Source organism: Ostrea edulis, chromosome 3 (genome assembly GCF_947568905.1).
Source record: "Ostrea edulis chromosome 3, xbOstEdul1.1, whole genome shotgun sequence".
Taxonomy (NCBI): domain Eukaryota; kingdom Metazoa; phylum Mollusca; class Bivalvia; order Ostreida; family Ostreidae; genus Ostrea; species Ostrea edulis.
Genome location: NC_079166.1, coordinates 63,343,203 through 63,370,263, shown reverse-complemented (window position 1 = coordinate 63,370,263; position 27,061 = coordinate 63,343,203). Strand labels below are relative to the sequence as shown.

At 35.4% G+C, this 27,061-nt stretch overlaps 2 protein-coding genes across 2 annotated transcripts; one reads left to right on the top strand and one right to left on the bottom strand.

Moving 5' to 3' along the window:
- Nucleotides 1-747: 747 nt before the first annotated feature.
- On the bottom strand, nt 748-3,387 carry LOC130052712 (protein eva-1 homolog C-like). Its single transcript, XM_056158478.1, has 2 exons — nt 3,243-3,387; nt 748-1,117 (listed from the first exon to the last, which is right to left on the bottom strand). Exons 1-2 carry the CDS (start codon nt 3,292-3,294, stop codon nt 795-797), a joined length of 375 nt encoding a protein of 124 aa, XP_056014453.1. The 5' UTR covers nt 3,295-3,387; the 3' UTR covers nt 748-794.
- Nucleotides 3,388-11,557: 8,170 nt separating this feature from the next.
- On the top strand, nt 11,558-26,147 carry LOC125675406 (nacrein-like). The gene is made up of 7 exons (XM_048913041.2): nt 11,558-11,955; nt 12,400-12,561; nt 15,137-15,303; nt 17,342-17,434; nt 20,071-20,278; nt 23,847-24,013; nt 24,995-26,147. Exons 1-7 carry the CDS (start codon nt 11,787-11,789, stop codon nt 25,175-25,177), a joined length of 1,149 nt encoding a protein of 382 aa, XP_048768998.2. The 5' UTR covers nt 11,558-11,786; the 3' UTR covers nt 25,178-26,147.
- Nucleotides 26,148-27,061: the final 914 nt, after the last annotated feature.

The following is a 27,061-nucleotide window of genomic DNA, read 5'->3' as shown; positions in this document are numbered from 1 at the left end:
CTTTGCACATTTTTTACTTCCTCATAGGGCAAATTTCAACAAACTTGACAAAAGGCATCCTTGGGTAAAGGGGATTCAAGTTTGTTCAAATGAAGGGGCATGCCCCTTCGAAGGAGATAATCACAAAAATTCCAAAAATAAGAGATGGGCATTTAAAAATCTTCTTAAGAATCACTGGATCAGAAAAGCAAAAAATCATATGACAACTTTCTGACATAGTGCACATTCAAGCTTGTGAAAATCATGTCTCCCGTGGATAGGGTAGAATCACAGTAGGGGGATCAAAGTTTTACAAGCGAATATGTAGGGAAAATCTTTAAATATGAGCCAAGGTGACTCAGGTGAGCGATGTGGCCCATGAGCCTCTTGTTATATGTGGATTCTTTATGGCAAGACCTTATTTTGTGAAGCTTAACCTTTTGACCTTGGCCTGGTAGTTATATATATATTATATATATATATATATATATATATATATAAAGCACACACACATATGCATATATATATATATATATATATGATATAAAGCACAGAGAATTTTCCGCCCGTACCCGGGGTTGAACTCACGACCTGCGGAACCAAATCTCCTAGCAGCATGTAACCAGCGGGCTAGATCACTTGACCATTTAGGCAAGTAAATTCCTCGACATAATTTCATCTCTAAACACGTTATATATGTGTTCATGTTTACATTCCTTTGAGAGAGAAATACAAGTAAAGCTTGACATTAGTAATATGCACTGTATTCAGAATACACATATTTCTTAGAGGATCCGTGAATCACAGTGCTAATTTCATAATGGACAATCGTACACAATTTTCAAATACGATTTTCTGCCTGTACAAAATGTTGTAAACATCGAATTCATGTTTCTGATCAAACAGTTTCCCTTATTATTACACAATTCCTTGACTTTGGGGATTACATTTCTTCCACATTTCCCGTCAACGGATTCAGAAGTACAATGCCTAAAGTCGTCATGACGACCATACAATGCCGATTGGATGTTAATGCGGCCCGAGATGCATTCCAAGGACATCCACTGGTTGTCGCAGGCTACGACTGTGAAAGGCAGACGGTCGAAAGAACGTCCTGGAGGCGCGGGGTGAAAGAAACCTGTAAATCAGAATAAAATTTAAATCATTAATTCAAAATTTATTTAAGTAGAGATTTGTGTAAATATATTTATTTCTTTACGTTTTACATTTCGTCATTTTTCGTTATTTTCCGTAAATACATTTCGCGGGTCTTTGAGCTTTTGCGCGTAGTATATATACTACTACTACTGGTCAGTTTTCGGGCAGTGCGAAGTTCGTTACAAGCATCAAAGGTCGCTTTTGTATTTCTGTTCCTTAGCCTTCCCACCTACCCAGGCCTTTTTCAGTTTTGAATTCATATGCTTTCATTAGTGATTTTTCAGCTTTGTCGATTTGATGTTTGCTTATTAAAAGCGATCTTGTAAAGAACGCAACCAACCTATTTACTTTTTCTGTTTTGTTTTATTATCAAATAGTCAAGAAAATATTTATTTTCGGACAGGGGCACTGAGGGAGAAAATGAGTTCGGATTATTGATGGTTTCGTCGCAAACCACGCTTATTTTCTCCGTTTACACTACGTCACAGCCGTAGTTGTATGAAAAATAAAACCCTCAACTTAATGTATTGATGTTCATGATTCGTAAAAACTGACACAAAAGGTTATCAAAATAAGTTTATTGATACAGAGTTTGCAAGCAATGCCTCTGTTGTTAATTTAATATGACTTGCTTCTAGAAAAGTCATCCTTCTAAACAAGCGCTACACGTTTTACCTCTGGGTGCAGCAATTAAAATATCTAAATTCGTCATTATGGCTGTGATTTATCAATGAATGATTGTGTCATTGCATAAATATTCGTGAAAATTGAGGGTTTTGCTGATCATACAGCCACGGGTTGAGGTAAGGTGGGTACTCCCTGAACTAGCGACGATGCATTGATGTATGAAGATACTTTCTATGAAACTCTTATCGCAAGCTGTCCAATTCCATAGGTAAGAAACACTTAAATCAAAGAAGTAATGAATATTAAGATCTCTGCGATACAATCTGATTAAAATAAGATTGTCTGCGATATTAACTTTTCATATTTTCTATTTCGTAAACTTGGTTTGCATGTTATTTAATACCCCATTCGAGAATTTTTCCCTTATATAGAGATGTCACCAGCTGTAGGTGAAGTGCCACAAATTTAGACCTACATACATGTATGTCGCTCAGGGCCGTAACAGTGAGGGTTCTTTATCGTGCCAACGCCTTCCGTGACACGGGACCACCCATCCGTAGGCCATATCCGAAAGACCCGCGCCTTTCACTTTAACTTCCGGGTGTTTGGCAAAAGAGTAATCACTGCTTACAGTAAACAGCCTAGGTTTGACGCAACGCCGGGATTGAGAATCGAACCCGATCTTCCCGGTGGGAAGCAAGCGCCTTAACCACTAGGCCACCGTGGCAGTTATTTCTTATGTTTACACTATTACTGCTTTATTTATCGCAATGATTATCAGGCCTTGTATTTAAAACATCCCCTGAAGAAGCACAATAGCAGTTAATGGAGGGTGAAGATAACGAACAGTGATCAATCTCATAACTCCTACAAGCAATACAAAATAGAGTTGGACAAACACGGATCCCTGGATATACCAGAGGTGGAATCAAGTGCCTAGGAGAAGTAAGTATTCCCTGTTGACCGGTCACACCCACTGTGAGCTTTATACTTTGATCAGACAGAGTGATCCGAAGTCAATACCCGTCCAGTGTGCAAAGAACAGCCAACAATCGGTATGAAACACGTCAGACAGCGTTTAACCGAAAGACAGGATGTATTGGCAAACTAGATCATGATAACAACCATAAAATTTGTGAAATGTTGACTTTAAACGATACTGTTTAAAAAAACGTGACATCAACGTGTTTGTCAGTAGCCTGCCTTGATTTAAAAACTTATCATATGCAGAACAAGCTCTTGCGTATTGAATTAGTTGAGAGATAAAAACACCCTATGCAAGTGATAGTGGAATATTGCTACACAAATATGGGGAAGTTGACGATGGAGAAGCTGAAATCATTCCGTTTATGCAAAATTCTCAAATGGAATGTTAAGCAAGAAACGAACAAACAACTGTTCAACAAAGCATGTTAATCCTTGAAAAGAATAGCTTCTTTGAGTATGCAACAAACAAAACGATGAGAAAATCTACTCACCCCATACTAATGGTCGGAATATGAAAAAATAGGTAAGGATATATCCCCGCATGGTTGATTGGATGACTGAATGTTCGCAAGATAAAATGAAGTGTACACCGTTAGAAGATTATCGAAGCAATGAATTATGACAACATTCACAATGTCGAACATGCAATGTCAAACTGAGACAGGTTGACATGAGATTTAATTTACTTTCTCGTGGTTCATGCATTAAATTTAATTTCTTTTTTCCGAAAACGAAATCTGATGAATTAAAAGTAGACAATATTCTAATCATTTGACAATAAGAAAACAACTACCAATATAGATAAGTTAAAAAGTGAGGTACCGGGAATATTTATATTCATAGAAATTGAAGTGATGAATTATTATCATAGACATAACCCGGAAAGGGGGATCACAATAAGGGCACCTTGTGGACACAAACAATCTCAGTATTCACGAGAAATAATTCTTTCTTGGAAATATGTTGATTTTAAGTCTATTTATTATACGTCATTGACTTTGGATTGACTTTAGATCACTGCAGAAAGTACCGTACCTATATTTTACAACAAAATAGATGGTAGAGCGATCGACTTCGTAACCAGAAGGTCGCGAGTTCGAGCCCTACCCTCGTCAAACTCAAGATATGTAAACATACGTAGCGATTGATCTTTCGACACACGCTCAGCAGTGAGAATCACGGGTCATGACCTTAAAAGAGATGACCTGTGTCGCGACAAGCGTTCGCAAGCTAAAGATCCCTACCCTCACTGCCTACGGCCCTAGGTCTAAATTTGTGATACTTCACTGGTGACGTCTTTTAAATATGAGTGAAAAATTCTTGACTTGGCGTCAAACGATCAGTTCTAATGTACATGTATGTGACCTAAAAGCAGCCTCTCTGTAGAATTCAATTTGGCTCAACCGTACAGATGTCTGAAGAGAAACTGATATTCGTACACCGTTACTTCTCGTTTATATATAGCCTAAAATTACTTCTGTTGTTTTACATTCTACGGCGGCATGTTTACCGCTTAAAATATGTCACGGTCCCACTTACGGTGTTAATTGTTATTCCCTATTTTCTGGTTTGATAAATTGATGCTGATTTAAGTTTATTTCACTCCTATCAATAAATTGGAACCGAACATGACAAGTTTTAAAATGATTTTACGATCAACAAATACTAGTATACTATTATCAAAAAAGAAGGCAAATCGTAAACATTTCCTGAAATCTCGCCGATTTTTCCGAGTTTTGATCATGTGTCACCTTTTGAAACTTCACTTTCATTTTACTTTGAAGTGGTTACTTTGACGTAAAGCGTCTTCTGAAAACATTGTATCTTTAATTGTTTTAGTGATAGGAGTTGGAAGATTTGAACGTGCTACAATCGGTATACGCAATTTAATTCAGTGTGTGCATTTTTACCGAGAAATAGGGGACCGCGAGATAATATGAGACTTGAGGTAGTTGACAGTCTCTGTTATATATGTCTCTGGTAGAACAGCACACAATGTACGTGCGTTAACCTCGATTGAAAATAACTTCTTTTTCATGACGATGCACTGGACAATTACTGTTCTCGACAGTTTCCGTAAAGTCATGTAGTAAAACAAAATATATGCTTTCGGATCTTTCCGCAACATTACGCGAGAAAAATACTGTCCTCGTAAAGTCATGTGGTAAAATTTCTACAGTCATGTTTTATGCCTATACACCTTCAAAAATAATGAATGACATATGATTTCATTAGATGTGGTTTTTTCCTAGATAAAGTGTTCACTTGGCCTACAACTGATTTCCCAAACAATAGAGTGGGGTGTTAAAATACAAGAAGTTTACTTTGTCAAGCCCGATTTTCTTAAATTGTGATATTGTCTCTTAAATATTCTATCAAGTTTAGCAGTATTTGTTTCTACTTAAAAGTTCCAACCAATAAAGGTAGGAAGAGACCCATTACAATGAATGTGTCACGGAGTATGTACTGTAGGGTTCTCCGTAATAAAAGTACTAACACTGGGCAAAAACTACAAAATATTGCAGCGATGAAAATGTTCCTAAATTATAGAGAGATTGGCCTGCAACACCCGGGACACTATTAAACGCCAACTTTTCATGAAATGATAGGATCCGTGCCGAAGCGTTCCGAAAACGAGTTAACTTTATTACATTTCACTTTGTGAGTAATGATAATCGATGTAATGTATGAATGTTAACAATCTTCATAGTTTGACTCTAAATAGATAAGTGCCGGTAATGCTTCAGTTTCCATTTTAATATGAAAATATAAACATTATCAGCATAGAACAACGGAAATATAACTTAACCTTTATCATATAGTTAAGGGGTTATTGATCATATTTTGGTGAGCATGGGCAGTCGTTGGGTGTGACAAGTTAGCGAAATTTTTCAAAACAAACTCGGCCAACATTCACCAAATTCATATAATCACTAAACAGAGAAGAGCAAAATTGAAGTGTGTATATCTTTAAAACAGAAAAGTACTAATGATATTCTAATTAGTTTTTATACTACTCAAATTAAGAAATAAATACATTAATGTATATTAATTAGGGTTATCACCACGAATGTACATATACAGCTATATTTCAATTTACATTGCATTTCTGCAGTGCTAAATCATATATGTCAAATTCGTTCAACGCTTCCTAATGATATGTATGATGTTTTAACTAAATTAAAATCTAAATCCTGTTTTCTTGCTAAATAATTTCTATTTATGCTAAGAACTATACAAATAAATGTCTGGTTGTGCTTTATAAACAGACAAGGACAAATTGACCATGATGCACATTTCCTGGTTACAGGTAAGTAACGTGCATTCCATAATTACAATTATACATTATCATAAATAAAAAAGGTATCAATGCAATTTTAGAAAAAAAGATTGTCTTTAATGTTATACGGTACAGTGAAGTTTGTACGTCCGTGCGTCCGTTGAAGGTTTTCTGTTTCTATTTTCATTTCTTTCGCATATATCAAGCTGATTGATTGATTGTATCTTGCTTAAGAATATTTCACTCACATACCGAACGTTTGGCGATGGAACTGTCACTACCTGTTTTAACGACTTAGGTCTGTCGCGCTGAAACTTGTTATGTAACCTATTTGCGGGTGACTCTAAATCATGTTGCGGGTGGGTTTTTTTTTATCTATGTTGAGTCCTTTTATTACCTCTTTTGTAGGACTTTTGCCCCTTTATTTGAAATTTAATGCTGTATGGAGGGTGCATGGTTTGTCCCTCTAATCCTATTTTCAGCAATTACATTAAAGTTTTACAAAAATTCCGTAAATGGCGCAAATCCATCCCTTATAGTGATGCAATAAAGAGCCCTCTTGTATTCAGAGGGAAATAACTCGCGCTGCATTGGAATTTTTTTTTTTTATCACATTCGGGTACCTGCAAAATGCGAAACGAAATCTACTGAAACGAAACGAAACCAAACGACACGAAACAGATTGTGTAACCGAACGCTTTTAATTATAACTAGTGGGTATTGTTTTTTACAAAAAAACACAAAAAAAACCCAGATGTCTCCCCTTCAAAGTTTGATTGTCTAATAACCGGGACAGCAATAATGAGTGCAAGCGTAAGAGGCAATAACAACGGCTTGCATCAATATTACACCTAAGAATGGTGTATTGATGTTAAAGGGTTAACAAGTTACTTGAGAAATGAACACATTTTTTAATCATTTCTTGGTCATAAAAGAGCCCGATGAAAGTCAATTACTTTATTATTAGTTAGTGAAAGAGAGACATGATTTTGATTTGCTTCAGAAATGGGTCAAGATAAAAAATTTCCTGCAATGCATTTAACCATGATCTCATCTCGTCTGTCTGCTTTCCAAGGAATGGGTCAAGGTAAAAAAAAATTGGTACAGCACATCTTGTCTTAAATCTGCCTTCCATGTTGTAAGTTTGAAAACCTAATGTCAAAGGGTTCTCGGGTTAAGGTCTGGACTATACTTTAATGTAAAAGAGTGACCTTGACAATGTAAGTAGGTCAAGGTAAAAAATGTTGGTGATGTGCGCCCCTTCTCAATATTGCCTTTCCATATTACAAGTTTGCTGTCTTGATGTCAAACAAATCTTAGTTATGAAATCATCAAGTTTTTCTTAAACATGACATTGAATGAAGAAATGGTTCAAGGTCAAACATTTTGGTACAGTACAGCTTGTCTTAATGTCTGCTTTCCATGTTGTAAGTTTGAAATCCTAATGTCAAAGGGTTTTCAGGTTATAGTCTTGACTATTCTCTGATGTAAAATAGTGACCTTGAATGAAGAATTGGGTCAAGGTCAATTATTTTGGTACAGTACTTCTTTCTTGTCTTAATATCTGCTTTGTAAGTTTGAAATCCTAATGTCAAATAGTTCTTAGGTTATAGTCTTGATGTAAAAGAGTGTCCTTGACACTGTAAGTGGATGAAGGTCAAAAATGTTTGTGGTGTGCACCCCTCTTCCATATAACCTCTCCATATTCCAAGTTTAAAGTTTTAATGTCAAACGATTGTCAAGTCAGCTTTTGGCCTGGACTATATTTTGACATAAAAAATTGACCTTGACTTTATAAATAGGTCAAGGTAAAACAATTTGTGGAATTCCCCCTTTCCTCATTCCCCCTTCTCATATTCTAAGTTTGAAGTCTTAATGTCAAAGTGTTCTAAAGTTATGGTCAATTTTAGTTTTTTCTTAATTTGACCTTGAATGAAGAAAGTGGTCAAGGTCAAAAATTTTGGTGCACTCTTCTATATCATCTCTCCATATTCCAAGTTTGAAGTTTTAATGTCAAACGGTTGTCAAGTCAGCTTTTGGTCTGGACTATATTTTGACAAAAAATTGACCTTGACTTTATAAATAGGTCAAGGTAAAAAAAAATTGGTGGAATTCCCCCTTTCCTCATTCCCCCTTCTCATATTCTAAGTTTGAAATCTTAATGTCAATGGGTTCTAAAGTTATGGTCTATTCATGTTTTTCTTAATTTGACCTTGAATGAAGAAAGTGGTCAAGGTCATAAATTTTGGTGCAGTGCACCTTGTATCTATGTCCTCTTGCCACGTTCCAAATTTGAAATCGTAATGTCAAAGGGTTCTCAGCTATTGGCCTGGACTATATGTTGACATAAAAGATTGACCTTGACTTTATAAGTGGGTCAAGGTCAAACACTTTGGGGGCGGGCTCCCCTCCTCCATACCATCTCCTTTGAAGTCTTAAAGTCAAAGGGTTCTCTAGATAGGGCCTGGACAAAATTTGGTTGAAGAAGAAGAAGAAAAAATGACAAAAACAATATGTCTCCCCTTTGAAGGAGAGACATAATAATTAACAAGAGGTCCATGAGTAACATCGCTCACCGTGAGTCACTTTGGCCCATATCTAAAAATCATATATATATATATATATATATATATATATATATATATATATATAAAAGCACTAAAGTTCCAACAACACCCGATACCTCAAAGTGTCGGATCCACAACATGGATACAAGGTCAAATACAAAAAATTATACAAAGCACTAAAATGACCAACGACACGAACAACGATATATATATATATATATATATATATATATATATATATATATATATATATTCGGATGTAAAACTTTAGTCCCCATTGTGACCCCAACCTATCCCAGGGGGCATGATTTTTACAAACTTGAATCTGCACTATATCAGGAGGTTTCGTTTCGTTTCGGCGAGTTTCGTTTCGTTTCTGTAGATTTAGTTTTACACGTACGATTTTCGTTAACTTGAGAAAATAACAAGTTGTTGAACGTATCAGTTTTGCGGAAATATCATAAAATGAGTAGATGAACTGTCCCTTTCACTCGTCTCACAATTTTCAAACTAAGGCTTTTGTAAACAACATGAAGATGAAATTTCATTCCCCAAAATTTTTTTTTTTTTTTTTTGACATTTGAAAAAAAAGTACAGGTTGTTCAACTCAGTCAATTTTGGGGAAATATTTTACACAGAGCTCTTGATTTGTCTATTTCCTGCCACAGTTCTTAAGCTTGGAAGTTTTATCAATACGGTGAAAAAGAAAGTACATCACAGGTGATGATGGCTGGTACTATTTTGAGTAAGTTCTACAACTCATGGCTTAAGAAAAAAACATCCTACATTAGCTTGTGACGGGCGTATTATGTTCCCATTTACAGTGCTCTTGTTAAAGATATATTTTTGAGTTTCTACTCTATTCCTGACAAAGAATTTGTAGAATAAGATATCCTCAGAAATTCTAAGATAATTTTGATGCAAATCATATCAGCCACTAAACGTTCAAGCATTCTAAACTACTAATATCTTCAACAAATTACACTGGAATTGTAAAATGACATTTGATGTAAAAATGGAAACAGAAGAAACACTTTTAGATCCTCGCATTATGATAGAGCACCATACGACAATTCCTGGGCTCTTTTCAAAACCAATGAAAAGGTTAAAACAAGGTTTATCGTAGTGATACCGTTCTGCTGGTTATTGCAGATGCTCTATCAACAGCGGAAAAGAAAAGAAGTAAACCACACTACGTTTAAACCATACAATGTCTGCTCCATGGAGGCGTTAGTGAGCGGAAGGTAGCAAGACGTTTTATTGCCCACCCCTGTATGATACGCCGGATGTTGGGACGGTATCATCAGACAGGATAAAGATATGATCACCCTAGACCTGGTTGACCGTTTGTGACAACACCAGGTCAAGAAGCGTACGTACGGTTACGTCCCTTGTGGAAAAGGTTTACGGCTGCTGCGGCGAGGCAAATGATTGGACGTCATGGTAGTTCCATTCCATCCACCAGAGTTCGTCTGCTCTGTAAGTAGGCGACGTAATGGGGCCTCGATGGGGGAGTTTGAGGTCCATTTATCCTAGAACAATGTCCAAAATAGTAAAACGCCATGGGTTATGGATTATTTTTTCAACAGGGCAATGTGCGCGCGCGCACAGCAAGATTTCCTTAAAATTTCTTTTAAACAAACGACATTAACGTTCTTCATTCTTCCGGTATGTCCCCACACACTTAAACCAGATTGAACATTTGTGGGACGAGATAGGTAGATCTATCTTCAGCCTCAGACTCCGTTAGAAAATGGAAGGGCGTTGTTGTAAGAGTGGCAGAACATTACCAATAGGACCACTAGGAGCGTCTGTTAGTTGGTTGGTTGTATATTGTTTAACGTCCATGCACTCGAGAATTTTCTACTCATATGGAGACGTCACCATTGCCGGTGAAGGGCTGCAAAATTTAGGACTATCCTCGGCGTTTTTTGGCAAGGGGGGGGGGGGTCTTTATTGTGCCACACCTGCTATGACACGGGACCTCGGTTTTTGCTATCTCATCCAAAGGACCGCTCCATTTAATCGCCTCTTATGACAAGCAAGGGGTACTGAGGACCTATTCTAACCCACGGGATCAATAACACGTTGTCCATGCGCCGCTGTCATCTCTAATTGTTGGTATACCCGTTATTAGATACCTTTTTGACACACCCCTCTGGACTTCCATTTCACGTTAACCTCTCAGGAAATAACAAGGACATTTAAAATCAATTAATTATTTGACGTTTATCATGAAAGATCACATACCACAGGTATCTGTTTATTTATTTAATTAATTGATAAATATCATGGAAAATTATCCACTTTTTTGTTTTTAAGGTAAGTCAGTATATAATTAATATCTGGAAACTCATAACGAGTTCTTTTTATATCTTACACGCTTTCTTTCCAAGGAGTACTTGTAAATACTTCGTATAAAATCGCAAATTAATAGCATCTTATTAATAATAACTAAAAACAAAACGTATTAGTAACAGCAATTAACTGTTAATATTTTTTCTAAAAAGTATTTTATTTCATAATATTAATTATTTATACATGCTATTTACGCGGAATTATTGTACCGAAACAATAAAAAAAATTCTCGTTTCCTGTACGCACTTTATTGCAAAATCACAAATAGATCGGCCGATAATTATGTTTGCTAGATACATGTATATTTATATATTTCTGATGTTCTACATGTATATGACGTTTGGAAACGGATTTCTAGATCGTTTTTCTTGAAGCCGTTTAGAATAAAAGTGTTCAAATTATACTAAATTTTGTTTAAAGAAGAGACTCCTAAATATACTGTGGAGGTTTGTGATTTTCACAAGAAAAGGAAAGTAAATCGAGGTTACATATTACATCTACTTATTAGTTTATAGGAGAATATCCTAGACGGCACACAGTTGGCAGTAAAACAGACCCAGGCCGGGGTTTTCCCCAGTCTGTTCTGGGACGATTTGGATGCCCGTGTGTTTCCGGCCTCGACTATTTCGAGTGCACCAAACGGATACCAGTGATAGCACCGATGTACTGTTAAGAAGTAGTGTTTTTAGTCATTCAGTACAACTTCTTGACTAATGTCATACATCCGCCATGATACTGTATAAATATCTATCCCGTGGAATCTAGAAATCACTTTTGTTTTTACAAACGTTGTTCCAATATATATTTTTTGTTTGGTCCCCGTGAGCAGTATGTGTCAGAAATCCGTATTTTTTATTTTGTGTTTATCTACAACGGTGACTGTTTTGCAGGGAACATCTATTTATTCTAGATATATGTACAGGAGTCGATACACTGGGAATTGTAGAGAGAAATACTGTGACCTGGCCCACTTCAGTTACAACCGAGACAGCTGTCAAGGTGAGAAATATCTACATTCAACCCTTATTCTGTGGAAACTAATGTAGCAAAATCAATTGTTGCATATCATTCCGATTTTATATCTTTTCTCTTTGTTTTTTATATATCATGGGTAATAATTTTCATTGATTGCGCGACAAACAAATGATTAGATTCAATAGTAAATTGAGTAATATTGAGTTATATCATTTGATTATAAGAAATTATGAAAAGATACCTGTCACTCAACTCAAATAGATTTTATTTTACCCGACATAATTGAAAGTATTTTATTGAAATCAAATACATTTTATATCAAAAATGAAACATTCATTTTGCTTACTATACATTGTAAAAAAACACTGAAAGTATATTCCTGACAAACAAAAAACAAAAAAACCAACAAACATTTGCATGCATTTGCAGTTGTAATGAGTAGTTCATAAACATTCTTTGAACTTGCAGGTCCGAACTTTTGGGACCGGGTCACTTCGTGCTGGGGAAATTGTTCGTCCATCTTACAGTCTCCTATTAACATTAACACAAGGGAGACAATCTATCGCCCTTTTAGGGGTCTCAAGTTCCTGGACCTTTGTGAGAGGATCAGCGCCAAAATAAGAAATAATGGTAAAATCACATTTTTCACTGAAATATCGTATTTCTACCTATCTTAATTCGTGGCTCATTGATTTATACTCCTATTAGATAAAAACTATCAAAGAAAAAAATTGACATTTGACTCGTCGGAGTGAAAAGGGATAATTATCTGGTGATATTTTTAACAATTTATCTTAATTTTTTTCTACAAAATAGATTTTAAAAACCTTTATTAACTACATCAAAATTATCACATACTTAGATATTATAGAAAAAATAATACCTTGATTTACAGCAATAAAATCTTTTCTACTTGTAATATTGTATTATGATTCACTACAGTTCCCTATCGTTCACTATAATTAACTTCCATTAGGTAAAATTCACTGATTCTCTATAGTTCTCTATAATTCTCTATAATTTACATAATTTCACAATGATTTACAATTATGATTTACTATAGTTCACATAATTTGACTAGAGTTCACAATGATTTACTATAATTTATATTATTTCACTAGAGTTCACAATGATTTACTATAATTTACATTATTTCACTAGAGTTCACAATGATCTACTATAATTTATATTATTTCACTAGAGTTCACAATGATTTACTATAATTTATATTATTTCACTAGAGTTCACAATGATTTACTATAATTTACATTATTTCACTAGAGTTCACAATGATTTACTATAGTTCACATAATTTCACTAGCATTCACAATATTTCACAATATTTTGCTACAGGTCGCGATGATTTACTATAGTTCACAATACTTTACTAGAGTTCACAATGCTTTACTATAATTCACATAATTTCACTAGCGTTCACAATATTTCACAACATTTTGCTAGAATTCGCGATGATTTATTATAGATCACAATACTGCACTAGAGTTCACAATGCTTTACTAGAGTTCACTATGAATCACTACAGTGTACGCTATTCACTATAATTCACTATGAATCACTACAATGTACGCTATTCACTATAATTTACTATGAATCACTGCAGTGTACTCTATTCACTATAATTCACTATGAATCACTACAGCGTACTCTATTCACTATAATTCACTATGAATCACTACAGTGTATTCTATTCACTATAATTCACTATGAATCACTACAGTGTACTCTATTCCCTATAATTCACTATGAATCACTACAGTGTACTCTATTCACTATAATTCACTATGAATCACTACAATGTACGATATTCACTAGAGTTCACTATGAATCACTACAGTGTACTCTATTCACTATAATTCACTATGAATCACTACAATGTACGCTATTCACTAGAGTTCACTATGAATCACTACAGTGTACTCTATTCACTATAATTCACTATGAATCACTACAATGTACTCTATTCACTATAATTCACTATGAATCACTACAATGTACTCTATTCACTATAATTCACTATGAATCACTACAATGTACGCTATTCACTAGAGTTCACTATGAATCACTACAGTGTACTCTATTCACTATAATTCACTATGAATCACTACAATGTACGCTATTCACTAGAGTTCACTATGAATCACTACAGTATACGCTATTCACTAGAATTCACTATGAATCACTACAGTGTACTCTATTCACTATAATTCACTATGAATCACTACAGTGTATGCTATTCACTAGAATTCACTATGAATCACTACAGTGTACTCTATTCACTATAATTTATTATAGTTTACAATTGTAGTTTCTGTGAAGGGCTGTAAGATTTAGGCCTATACTCAGCGCTTATGGTCTTTGAGCAGGGAGGGATCTTTATCGTGCCCCACCTGCTGTGACACGGGGACTCGTTTTTGCGGTCTCATATGAAGGACCAACTCATTTAGTCGCCTCTTATGACAAACAAGGAGTACTGCGAAACTACTCTGACCCGGTCAAATTAAAAAAAAACAACATCTGATTATTGTCTTGCAATATTAGAAATATTAAGGTTTAAATTTTCGCCGTTTTTAATTTTCTTTTTCATCACTTAGAAAAGTATCGCTTGATATAAACGTTATAATGATTCAGAACATGATTGATCAATGTAGCAACGACCCAACAAGTGGAAGGAAACCAGGATGTAAAATGTATATATAGAAAGAGATTTAAATATGTGATTAATTCAACAGATTCCGTGGAGACCCGGGGTAGAATAGGTCCTCATTACCCCTTGCTTATCGTAAGGGCCGACTAAATGGAGCGGTCCTTCGGATGAGACCGCAAAAACTGAGGCCCCGTGTCACAGCAGGTGTGTCTCGATAAAGACCTCTCCCTGCTCAAAGGCCGTAAGCGCCGAGTAAAGGCCTAAAGTTTGCAGTCCGTCACCGGCAGTGGTGACGTCTCCATATGAGTGAAAGATTCTCGAGAGGGCGTTAAACAATATTTAATCAATCAACACTAAGGTCGAAATATGCACAGTCAGACAATTCGCTACTGCAGATTGAGAAACCAGGGCAGTATGTTAAAGAGGGGGGGCAGTAAATCAGCTGTTTATGGACGCATTACCAGTATAACCTATCGTAACGACAACAATGAACTATTTATCTTTTTACCAATAACCAGTGTTATGTTCTGCTTTGTTTAGGACATTCTCCACATTTTATGGCAGATGACCGTACGCAGGTCAAACTCGGGAACGTTCCGTACAGCGGCATAAACGGCTATGCTTTCCATGAGGTACACATTCACCTCGGTCAGAGTGAGGTCCGAGGGTCCGAGCACTCTATAGATGACAGATTTTATCCAATGGAGGTAATGAGAATGTATTGGACAGAAATAAAGTGGTTTGTACGAATGCAACAGTGAACACATTACTCTGACGCTATGCTGTCTGTCTGTAAGGCGTAATAGCGTTCGTTGATGCAATGATTCTTTCATTCTCTACCCAGAATTCCGTGCGCTACGAGCTTGTAAGAGAAGCTTGCGTAACGCGCCCTCTGGTGAGAGAATGTGATTCTCTTTGAGAATCGGGACATACTGTAAACGTATTATATTTGGCGTGTACGATATTTGGCGGAAATCGTTTTTTCAACAAGTTAACGTAGATTTGATTTAGCGTATTCCTGAATTACTTTAAACATCTAGATTTACGGATGGCATTTAGCGATGTACTTGATTTAGCGGAAGCTGCGTTCAGCCAAAGGCGCTAAATAGAATACACAGCCAAATGCAATACATTTACAGTATAACGTCTATAGCTAGCCCTTTGTAATTCCACTTATCGTCATACGATGATCTATTCAAGTGTTTCATTACATCCACGCAGTGTCTTTTAATGTCCTATAGGCCCTACGTATTCTAAATGGATAAATTCATTCTGCATCTTGCGATGTTCAGTATAGCTTTTCACAAACCAGTTCTGTGAACACTGCGAGTTAGTACAGTTAAAATGTTGACAAAATAATTAACTATACTAAGCTTTGATTACTGAAGTAATATAATTATCTATTGTGAAGCTACGATACCGTCATTTACATTGGTGTAAGACCGTGGCTTATTTGAGTAAAAACGTCATTGATACTTCGAATAAGTTTTATGACATCTTAATACTGTGAATATATTTCAGACATTGAAGATAAAAAATTGATTTGCTGTATCAATAATTTTGACTATTTGATCTACATAATTATGTACTATTATAAAGTAAAATTTTGATATCTTTAACAATTTTGACATCTTAATTCACTAGTATTAAGGTAACTACATAATCGCATTTTTATCTGATAAAAGTGTATTTATTTCAATTTATCAGAGTTAAAACTAATAAATTATAAAATGAAATATATAGGTCATCGCACTTTTTAAGGTGCGAAACATGCATATATCAACGTCAGAAAATTGCAATTTTCCTTAAACAGTGTTATCAAAATTTCACGAAAACTGTTTTTAATGAAAGAATAGTATTGGTAACGATTTCATGAAACTGTTTCTTTACAAAAATACACAAAATGTCTTTGAAAAATAAAGGAAATATGTCGCATAGTGGACTTGATAAAGAAATCAGTAAAAACAGAGTTATTGCCCTTGGACTCAATATTTTGAAACTTATCAATGATTATTCGTATATACCTTAAACTTTTAAGATATCTTATTTTTAACAACATTGTTTACAATAACTATCGGGGAAAAAACCCAACGAAATTTATGCTTCTATCATTAATAAATCTAAATAAATCATTGATTTTGCAAAATCTGATGACATCACAGGAGGGTGAAATTACTTTAAGTAAAAAAAATGATATCGTTAACAATTTTGACCCTTTAATCAATGTACCATAATAAATAATTCTATGTATGATAGTTATGGATAATTCTACTTAAATCTTCTATTTGTATACATGTAAATAGAATACAGAATGTACAAGGTTTCTGTCGTGAAATATAAATGATACATCAGAAAACATGATAAAGGACGAGATTAGAGGAGGCCTCTTTAGTTGTTTTTTTTTATTATTATTATTATCCCAAAACGTACATTTCAAGTCAATCACAATGCCTGTTCTTTATCCTGCAACAGAGTGTCAAGTTAAATTTCATTTACTGACAGAAAAGTGCTCATTTTACGTTTAAAAGTAACGTAAAAGCAAAAATCTGTCAATTTCTTAGTTCAGATTATGCCTTAAGCATGCATTTTATTTATTCCAAACCTCATAATGCGGCTAACAGTGGCATTAATCATTTAACTAAAACAGCATCCTACAATGACCTTCTTAACTCTAAAGTCAATTTGATGTTTCTTAACGAAAGTTGGTGCACATGGTTATAACAATGAGGGGTTTGTTACTTGTAGGCACACATGGTATTCTTCGATGACCGCTACGAGAACATTGAGGAAGCCCAGACACAGCCCGGGGCACTGGCGGTTATTGCAGTCATGGTGGAGGTAGGATTTATTTGGTCTAAATTTTCGTACAATTTTTGCAGTTCAAATTGAGGTACGATTTATGTAGTGTAGAAGTAGCGCTGATTCACTGATTGCATTCACTACTGTAACAGAAGCCATCATTATGTGATAAATAGCAATATAATAATATATGTACTATTATAATATACTGTTACAGTATGTACTGTCATAAAATGCTGTACAATATATATGTACTGTCACAATATACTGTACAATATATATGTACTGTCACAATATACTGTACAATATATATGTACTGTTACAATATTCTGTACAATATATATGTATTGTCATAATATACTGTACAATATATATGTACTGTCACAATATACTGTACAATATATATGTACTGTCACAATATACTGTACAATATATATGTACTGTCACAATATACTGTACAATATATATGTACTGTCACAATATACTGTACAATATATATGTACTGTCACAATATACTGTACAATATATATGTTTTGTTACACTATAGGGTTACAATATAATGTTACAATCTACTGTTCAAAAACTGTTAAATCGCTCCTCTAAATATTTAACCACAATACAGAGAGTTTGAACAATTATGATGATCACACAGTATATACTGTGTCAGGCAATACAACATAGCTATCGCTCTTCCTCGTGCCTGTTGATTTCCTTGTGATCGGTATTTGATTTATCATTAATTTATTAAGATGTAACATTAATTTATGATGACAGAAATGAAAGCTATATACATCGAACACTTAATGGTGGACGGTCCATTATTCCTTTATTGCTGCCTGTTGTATGTCTTAAATGTGTTTGAGGTTTCATCAATCTCATTGAGGATTCACTGTAGACAGCTGTTATTTTTATGGACCTGCCCTGTATATAGAATACTAGGGTCATCTAAATTAAAAAGACACTTACGATGCGATGAGAGTTTATTATACCAGACATACATTCGATTTACGGCAGGTTAAAAATCGCATGGCTGATTAATCACATGTGCAGAATATATAGACATGAAATATACGAGAAACAAACCATGCCACGATAATAAATTTTGGTTTTACTTCCTTTTGCAGATTGAGGGAGAACCAAAAGTATGTTGCTTTCTTTTTTATGTTTTTTTTTTTTTAATTTTAAAAAAGAAGTCTAGAATTCTGTGATAATGGGTTTGACATTGAATACATGTAACTTCCTTTATTAATATTCACAATTGTATATGTTGTATTAGGTGCAAACGATTACCACGCATTTGGTGTATGATTTGATGGTTTATAAACGACAAGGGATTTTGAAAAGGAAAATATACCGTAGATTGAATTGTCTAAGTTCCCCATGAGTATAAATGTTACACGTTGTTGTCTCCCTTTGTAGAACCTACACACAGTAACGATTCTAGCCAAATATTAATCCATAAGAGGTTTTCTATATAATGGTGGTAATGTATATCATTTTTATTTCGCGAGGCCTTATTTTCGTGTAGATAAAATGATGTATTTATCCGCGGGACTCATCCTTTTCGCGAATTCCTCAAGTCTTCATTGTGTTGGAGTTTATTCGCGAGGACTACATTTTTGCGAATTGTTAGTCTCGCAAAATCACACGATGGTAATATTCTCGCGAATTAAATTTGATTCACATCATACAAATGCTGGAAGCATGGGGGTACTTTGTATAATCAGCGAAGACACCTACTCACATTTATTAATATTTTGTGATGTCTATTCCATTTATGAATATTTTGTGATATCTATTCTTTAAAGCTATATGGTCCGAATTACAATATTTTTTTCCATCTCGTAAAAACGCTATTAAATCATCGCATATATGTAGTTATGAGACTGTACGACATGTCATGAATTATTTCACCTGTTTTAACCCAAATTATATGATTTTAAATCGATGTTTACAAATAACCGCGTCACTCTGCCATTTCAAGTGACAGTCACGTGACCAGTTCAAACTTTCAGATCATCGGTGGTCTTATCTGTGTAAAGCTGTGTATTTTGTTATAACAGTACCGTACCACAAGTTTAATAAAAATAAAAATATCAAATACCTCTTCGTAATTCGTTGTTTTACTCTCTTTCAGCCTTAAAACTAGACAGTTGCGTGTGAGTTAATACATCATGTTGGGATTCCCCTGACGCGCGTGGGTCTACTTATAGACGTCTATTATGGGATGATTTATATATGTACCCACTATATTTACTTTCTAAATAATATTCGCACTGTTTTCTTTTACATGCAGATGTTTTCAAGCATGTAATTAAGGGAAAGTAATTAATCTGCTTTAAAGTAATTATGTACAAAAATAATACATTCATGAACGTCGGGTCATACAGCTTTAAGTGAAATCGAAAGTCCAATGCTTTTATCGAAAATTAGATGACATTGAAGCAGTACTGTTTCGTTACCAAAGTAACACTGGTAAACTTCAGGTACACATCATGGATTCCCCATGCCGTAACGATTCTGATCACAGGGTTAAAGAAGTAGTATACCCATCTACTCTTAAAACTCATATTCTGAATATGTTACAATGTACACATTCTGAATACACGTGATAACGTCTGCTTTTTTGCTGTAAGCTTGTGACCTAACTGCAACATTAACAATTTCGTTTTTAGATTAAACGTCCGAATCGACGAAAATCGTACAGGAAGCCTATCTTTCCCTTTCAACGTCGATTTCATCGACACAGACGACAAGCATTCTGGCGAGGTCCGTCTTGCGCAGACTCCGGCGGATGTAGAGTGAAAAGTGCCAGACGACTGAGTTATCTAATGGAGAAATACTACACTATCATCAAAAAGCATAGACCCGAGAAAAATGCAGGTATAGTAGAAAATGGCTGGTTCTTTACCATAGTGAATATTTTGTCTGTGGCTAAGATGCTTTCAATGGAAAGCCAGGCAGAACTTCGTACTTTTAAGTTTTGCAATCGGCCATTTTTCTTTTATTAAGCTATATCATATATTTATATAATGTTGAAATATAACATTGCTTTTATTTAAATTAAATTATGATATTTGTGTTGGACCTGATCTGCCATTGAAGTCACTACATTAACCATTATAAAGGGCAGATAACTCTCGTTTCTTTAGTGATATGGGGATAATTCTGCTCTACATCTTCTTATCCAATGCATTTGTGTCAGGGAAGTTATTACTATTGCTGAAATACATTGTAGTCAAGCAAACCTCTGGAACAAGAAACGTTGGGGGGGGGGGGGGGGGGGGGGCTGATATATTATGAGCTGTCTGTATTGTGATCAATGTCTGGGATGCCACGTGTTATCATATCTATACTATGAGGAATTTCTCATTTTCTACAGGCAGACTTTTAAACATAAAATAAAACTATCAGTAACAGGGAGAATTGATGAAGGAAGAAATTTTTTTTTACATATCAACCATAAAGATAATTCCCCAATATTGTTTTACAGAAATGAAATGTTTCTGTAATAATATTTGGATTATCATGTAATGAAAGCAATTAACACCTACAGATCATGACGTTTTTATGAATTGAATGAAGAACATGTATCTAACACTTCGTTATAATTAGGATAATTATTTCTCACATTATCACCAGTGTGAGATCGACTTTACCCATGTGAGACGGCCATGTGAGATTTTTCTGTCATTTGATTGACGTAACATATTTTCTATGATTTACGTTACACGGTGAAGATCTACGTTACACAGTGAAGTAAAAATATTTTGCATTGTTATCTTTAAATTTTAATGTAGTATAGCTTTCTGGTGGACAACCTTGGGGTTTTTAGTTTACACTTACAGTGTAAACCATTTTCGGGTATGCTCTTTCTGCCTATCTAATTAGTTTTTGCATCGGAGTTCAAATGAGGATTTTGATAATCTAAAATTTTCTGAAAACTCCTAATTTTATGCACTAAACTGTAGTTAAAATGTGAGAAAAATAATCCTTCATTATTTACTCGTGTGGGATAGGGAAATTCCACCTCTGGAACAAGATTCGCTGTCTAGGACTCGGCAAAGCCTCGTCGAAGACTGCGAATCTTGTCCCCTCGGTGGAATTTCCCTATCTCACACTCGTACTAATGAAGGATTCTATTAGTCTTACATTATCGTTTTGCTTACACATCGATGTGTAATAGTATCTCATATCTACGGTGCATTGCAATGGTTTCAAAATAAGATAATGACGATGAATCGCGTCGCTATGAAATCGGTTCAAGAAAATTGCTACAGCATAGAGTTTATTCCGCGGGTCTAAAATTTGGCGATTTGATTGCTCAAAGGTATGCTACTAATTTTAGCGGAATGAATTTTGGCAGACAAGGAAGATTTATTTCTCTTGCAAATATTGAAGTCGCATTTGGTTGCATATTTGGCTATCATACCGCTAAAACAAGCCAAATTTATCATCCCGCGGGAAAAAAAACCCCGCTATAAGGTATTCAATGAGAATTTAAAGACCTGTATAGTATGGGTCTGATTTAACTCTCTAAATTCTGAAACAACGTTTTAATCTGCTTTAACGAAGATTCTATGCACAGCTTTTAAAATGTATAATATCTACAGAAAAAATCCCGATGACTCCACAAATTTTAGAACATAATAGATATAAGACTTTAAAATTCCTCGATTTTTTTTTTGATTTTTTTTTTTTTTTTTTTTTTTTTTTTTTACATTTGATTTTAAAAATAAAACAATAATTTTGCTGTTCACATTTATTGGGAACTTGAAGACAATAATCGATATTCTTAAAGCATAGACACATCTCAAAATAGTAGAAAAATAAACCTTATTATTCAGTATGTTGCACTAGATTGATTGATTGTTTATTTGTTTTTACGTCCTTTGGATATTGAAACGTCAGGAGTTGTAGCGCCCAGGACCCAGTTGCACGATGATTCGTTAACTTTAACTGACAATTAACTTGCCATTAACTTTAACATTTATATAGTGTTAACTTGAAGTTAACTGTCAGTTAAACTTAATTAACTTGTGTGCAACTGGTCCCTGGGCCCCAGCAGTGAGGGTTCTTTAGCGTGACAACGCCTGTCACGACACGGGACCTCCGTTTTAAAGGTCATATCCGAAATACCCGTTAATCTCACAAATAAGTTGATGTTACAGGGCTTCACGGTCTCGTTTAAAGTCAGCATTTTGCACCTTCTATGGCCGTTATAATGATCAAGTTTGCCAACAAAACCTATCATTCATCTTCGCTGGCCAAGGGTTTACGATCCGCTCCGCTTCTATTCAACCCTTGGCTGCGTTAGCATGATTTTCGTAACTTTGAGTGGCGTCCTCTAGCGGATGGAGACAACACACTCTGTTTGGGTTACATCATGTCCAAACAATGAAAATCTGTTTTTTAACTACACTTTATGTGTTGTTAAAATAAAAATAGCTGCGCCCAGTGAGTTACACGATGTTATACGCGAATCATTTAAAATCAATACACTTTTTTTTTCACAGACAAAGCCTCGTGGCACAGTCTACACACCGCCATGTTGTATGGAGACTGAAAATCTGATTAAATGGAGGCGTTTTGAAGACAATGACTAATTGTTTACACATTCATCGGTCTTGCACGTGGTGTAACGTAACACGCTATCTGATTAGATGCAGGGGACTTGGCCTGCGTCCAATCATATGCAGGAAATTGTTGACACGAAAATCATGCTAGCACAGCCAAGGCGTGAATAGAAGCGGAACGGATCGTAAACCCTTGGCTAGCGAAAATGCCTATCATTGGGTCAAATGCTGTATGACATACGTGCCGATTGTTAGGCCGTTCTTGACACTGATTTAGACTACGGATTACTCCGTTTACCTGATCAAGATATAATCCTCCGGTGTGACCGGTCGATAGGGGATGATTACTTCTCCTAGTCATATGACCCCACCTTTGGTATATCCAGGGGTCCGTTTTTGCCGAACACGCTATCTTGTATTTCTTATTGGCGTTATTAGATTGATCACTGTTCGTTGTCACGGGGGGGGGGGGGGGGGTTCTAACTCACGACCTCCCTGTTACAAAGCGAACGCTCTGTCATAGAGCTACCACAATCGGTACTGCATTAGCTGTTTTAAAGTAGAAATAAAACAAACGCTTAATAGTGATGATGAATCAGTAGACAGAAAAAATAATTCATTTCAATTTATAAAATATCTCGAACGGTTTATCATGTATTTTTCACACAGTTAGGGCCAAATGCATAGTTCTTTTCAGAGTAGTGGTACACTGAGGGTACAAAATGTTCTAGTCTAAAAATAGTTGCTGAGTTGAAGTACACTGTGGTATTTTTCAGTTTTCGCACCAACGAACTGTTCCATTCCGATTAATAAAGAATTTGTTTTGCTCACATTTTTATCCCAGATAATTTCAGTTTGAATCCATTTCATTTCAGAGCAGATTGAAAACTCTTACGTTGAAGTTAAAGAGAAGATTTCTCTGAGTGACGTGTTACCTTACGATTGGAGTTTCTATACCTACCAAGGTTCACTGACCACGCCCCCATGTTTTGAAACGGTTCAGTGGATAGTGATGAGATGTCCAATCAAAGTTTCAAGGAAAGTAAGTTGTAGAGTAGTACTAATGATGACTATTTCACTAACGACAGTTCTGTGAAGGAGAGTGACTTGTAGTATCATTCTAGACAGGAAATCTAAGTATGAGATTCATTTTATAATGCAAGCTTGTAAAACATTTCATGTATTGTATACTGGCATATTTTCGCCCAGTTTTATCATCGCCAAAAGGTGAAGATAAACAATTTCTTTCCTTTTTAAATTCGTCCAAAGCCATATTTGTTACATTAGAGCAATGATAGGTGAAGATAACGAACAGTGATCAATCTCATAACTCCTGTAAGCAATACAAAAAAGAGTTGGGCGAACACGGGACCCCTGGATATACCAGAGGTGGGATCAGGTGCCTACGAGGAGTAAGCATCCCCTGTCGACCGGTCGCATCCGCCATGAGTAATATATCTTGATCAGGTAAACGGAGTTATCCGTAGTCAACATTAGTGTGCCAAGAACGGCCTAACAATCGGTATGAAACACATCAGACAGCAATGATTCAATTTGTGTTACTAGTAATCCAGCTTTGAATTCGCCGACTTGTGATTAGGGCGAATAAGTCGTAGAATATGAAATGGGGGTCGAAAATTTACCTGGATACACAATTCAAATCACCCATATCAAAATTAATATGAATCTAATGTTGAAGCAGAGCATAATCGTTTTTACAACATTCTGAGCATGTACTGTAATGGCGGCTGTCATATGCTAAGTAGCAGCGGACAATTCTTTACAAACTAATGTGATGAATGCCTATTAAACAATTAAATTGTGTGATACAATCGAAAATAAATCATTCCTTGACATGAAATGTTACAATTTTACTTTTACACATGAATATCTTCATTACGATTGTGCTATTTCTAAATCAGCGCTGGCGGTTAGGATTATTACACTGAAATGTGAAGAAAAGCAAATGAACGAAATGTTTATGAGCAGCACGATTCATTCCTTGGTTGATTCTTAATTTCAGGCGTTTGATGCACTTGGTAATGTCTTAGATATTCATGGCAACACTTTAAAGACGTTCGGGATCCGGAGACCATTACAGAGAGGAATCATAGATCACCCAAGTGTAGAGGTAGAGCGCAATTTCCGGTGCGGATCTCTGGGTAACAGACGAGATCTTTGTCCACCTAACCCTGATGGACATTGAACCTTTCCTTGGTCTTTGGTCATAGAGTTTGATGGAGAATGATCCAAAATCAGATAAGGAGTTTGTCCATGGAGAAAGCAGAAAGTGGGTGGTACAATGGATCCCAGGACCCAAACAATGGCATTATTGATTTGTGACGATGTATTAAGATGTTATACGGCTTTTCAATAATGTATTGGTTGCCAAATTCAAACGTTTCGTTTATGCTATGTGTTATTGAGGATGGTTAACTCTTGTTCGTGAATTAAGATTTGGTTGATCAAATAGTACATAATTATGAGAATTCAACCCAAGAAATGTCGTTCCCGGAACATATATAATCACTGTTGTTAATCGGGTCAATCTGGACGAAGAAATATGTATATGGTCGAAACTACATGTAACACACATAAGCAGTTATATATACATGGCCGAATTAAACTTTCTGATGGATAACTTCTTTTTTTAAAAGTCATTGCGAGGAAAGAGAAGAAGAAAAATGTCTGTGATTCCTAATTACATGTACAAAATGTAAATGATCGTTCTACCAAGTGCTTATCGTAGTGGGCGAAATTGAGGTTAGAATCTACAAATACTTCCATGAATCCCAAGTCATGAGTTTGCTCTACTTAAAGGTATGAAGTACAATCTGTGTCATTAGAACATTTCAGTTTTATTTGACATGCGTTGTAGCTAATATTTGTTTTTAAAGGTGGCGTTATGTTGTTAACATATCACATTGGTTGATTTTTCCCTCCCTTTCTTGGGGGTCTATTTTGATCATGCTGCAATAAGTTTTTCTGCCTCATCTTTTTATTGTTCCCAGGGCTATTGAGACATAATCATATGAATAAAATGGCATATTTACAACGATCCACATACAGTTTACCACAGTGTGTACATTTAATTATAATTACCATTCATACACTTTGTATTTATTTCTTTTCGTTCTGTTTATGATATTGCTATTTATTAAAGTTAATTATGGTTACCTTTGTGTCGTCCTGGTTAATGTTTCTTTGCCATGAAGAGATCTCAAATTTCCGATATCATTTTAATTCCTGTTAATACAAGACAAGTATAACTAAACATAGTGATGTTCCGATTATCGCCGACTTTCGATGGTCGGTCGCTATAACTTAAAGGATGTGAATAATCAATTGCCATTTTAAAAATCGAAAATCACCGACGTCGGTAAAAAAAAAATTAATACGAATAATCCCGCCGCGACTTCACTAAAATTAAAAATGGTTGACGAAGCTGAATCATCCGATAAGATTGAATATTGTTTTAATGTCCCTCTTGAGAATCTTTCACTCATATGGAAACATCATCATTGCCTGCAAAGGGTTGCAAAATTTAGGCCTATGATCGGCACTTACAGTCTTTGAGCAAGGAGGGATCTTTATCATGCCACACCTGGTGTGACATGGCCCGGGGCTTCGGATTTTGCCTCTTACAACAAGCAAGGGGTAATGAGACTCTATTCTAACCCGGAATAGCGGGGAATCCTGTGATATATCAGTATAACGGGGAAACGTGTGATATATCAATATAGAGGGGAAACGAGTGACACATCAGTATAGCGGGGAAACGAGTGATATATCAATATAGCTGGGAAACGTGGGGTATATCAGTATAGCGGGGATACGTGTGATATATCAGTATAGCGGGGATACGTGTGATATATCAGTTTATTATATACTTTCAATTTCATCTCTTCTTTTTTCTGTAAAAGTTTGCGGGCATATATCACACGATATATGCCCGGAAACATTCCGGCCCGCAAACATTACGTCACAATCAAATTTCTACGCCGTTAATTTTCAAATTTTTCGTGTTTTTCATCTTTTACTCAGTTAAACCGATAAAGTTATTGTTAAAAATAAAATTATTGTTAGTTTC

Bases quoted from the DNA above. Each gene is read 5' to 3' on its own strand.
- LOC125675406 (XM_048913041.2), top strand. From the start codon at position 11,787: ATGTGTCAGAAATCCGTATTTTTTATTTTGTGTTTATCTACAACGGTG. The intron at 11,956-12,399 runs GTGAGAAATATC...TTGAACTTGCAG, and splicing joins CAACCGAGACAGCTGTCAAG to GTCCGAACTTTTGGGACCGG. The intron at 24,014-24,994 runs GTAAGTTGTAGA...TCTTAATTTCAG, and splicing joins CAATCAAAGTTTCAAGGAAA to GCGTTTGATGCACTTGGTAA.
- LOC130052712 (XM_056158478.1), bottom strand. From the start codon at position 3,294: ATGCGGGGATATATCCTTACCTATTTTTTCATATTCCGACCATTAGTA. The intron at 1,118-3,242 runs GTGAGTAGATTT...TCTGATTTACAG, and splicing joins ATTCCGACCATTAGTATGGG to GTTTCTTTCACCCCGCGCCT.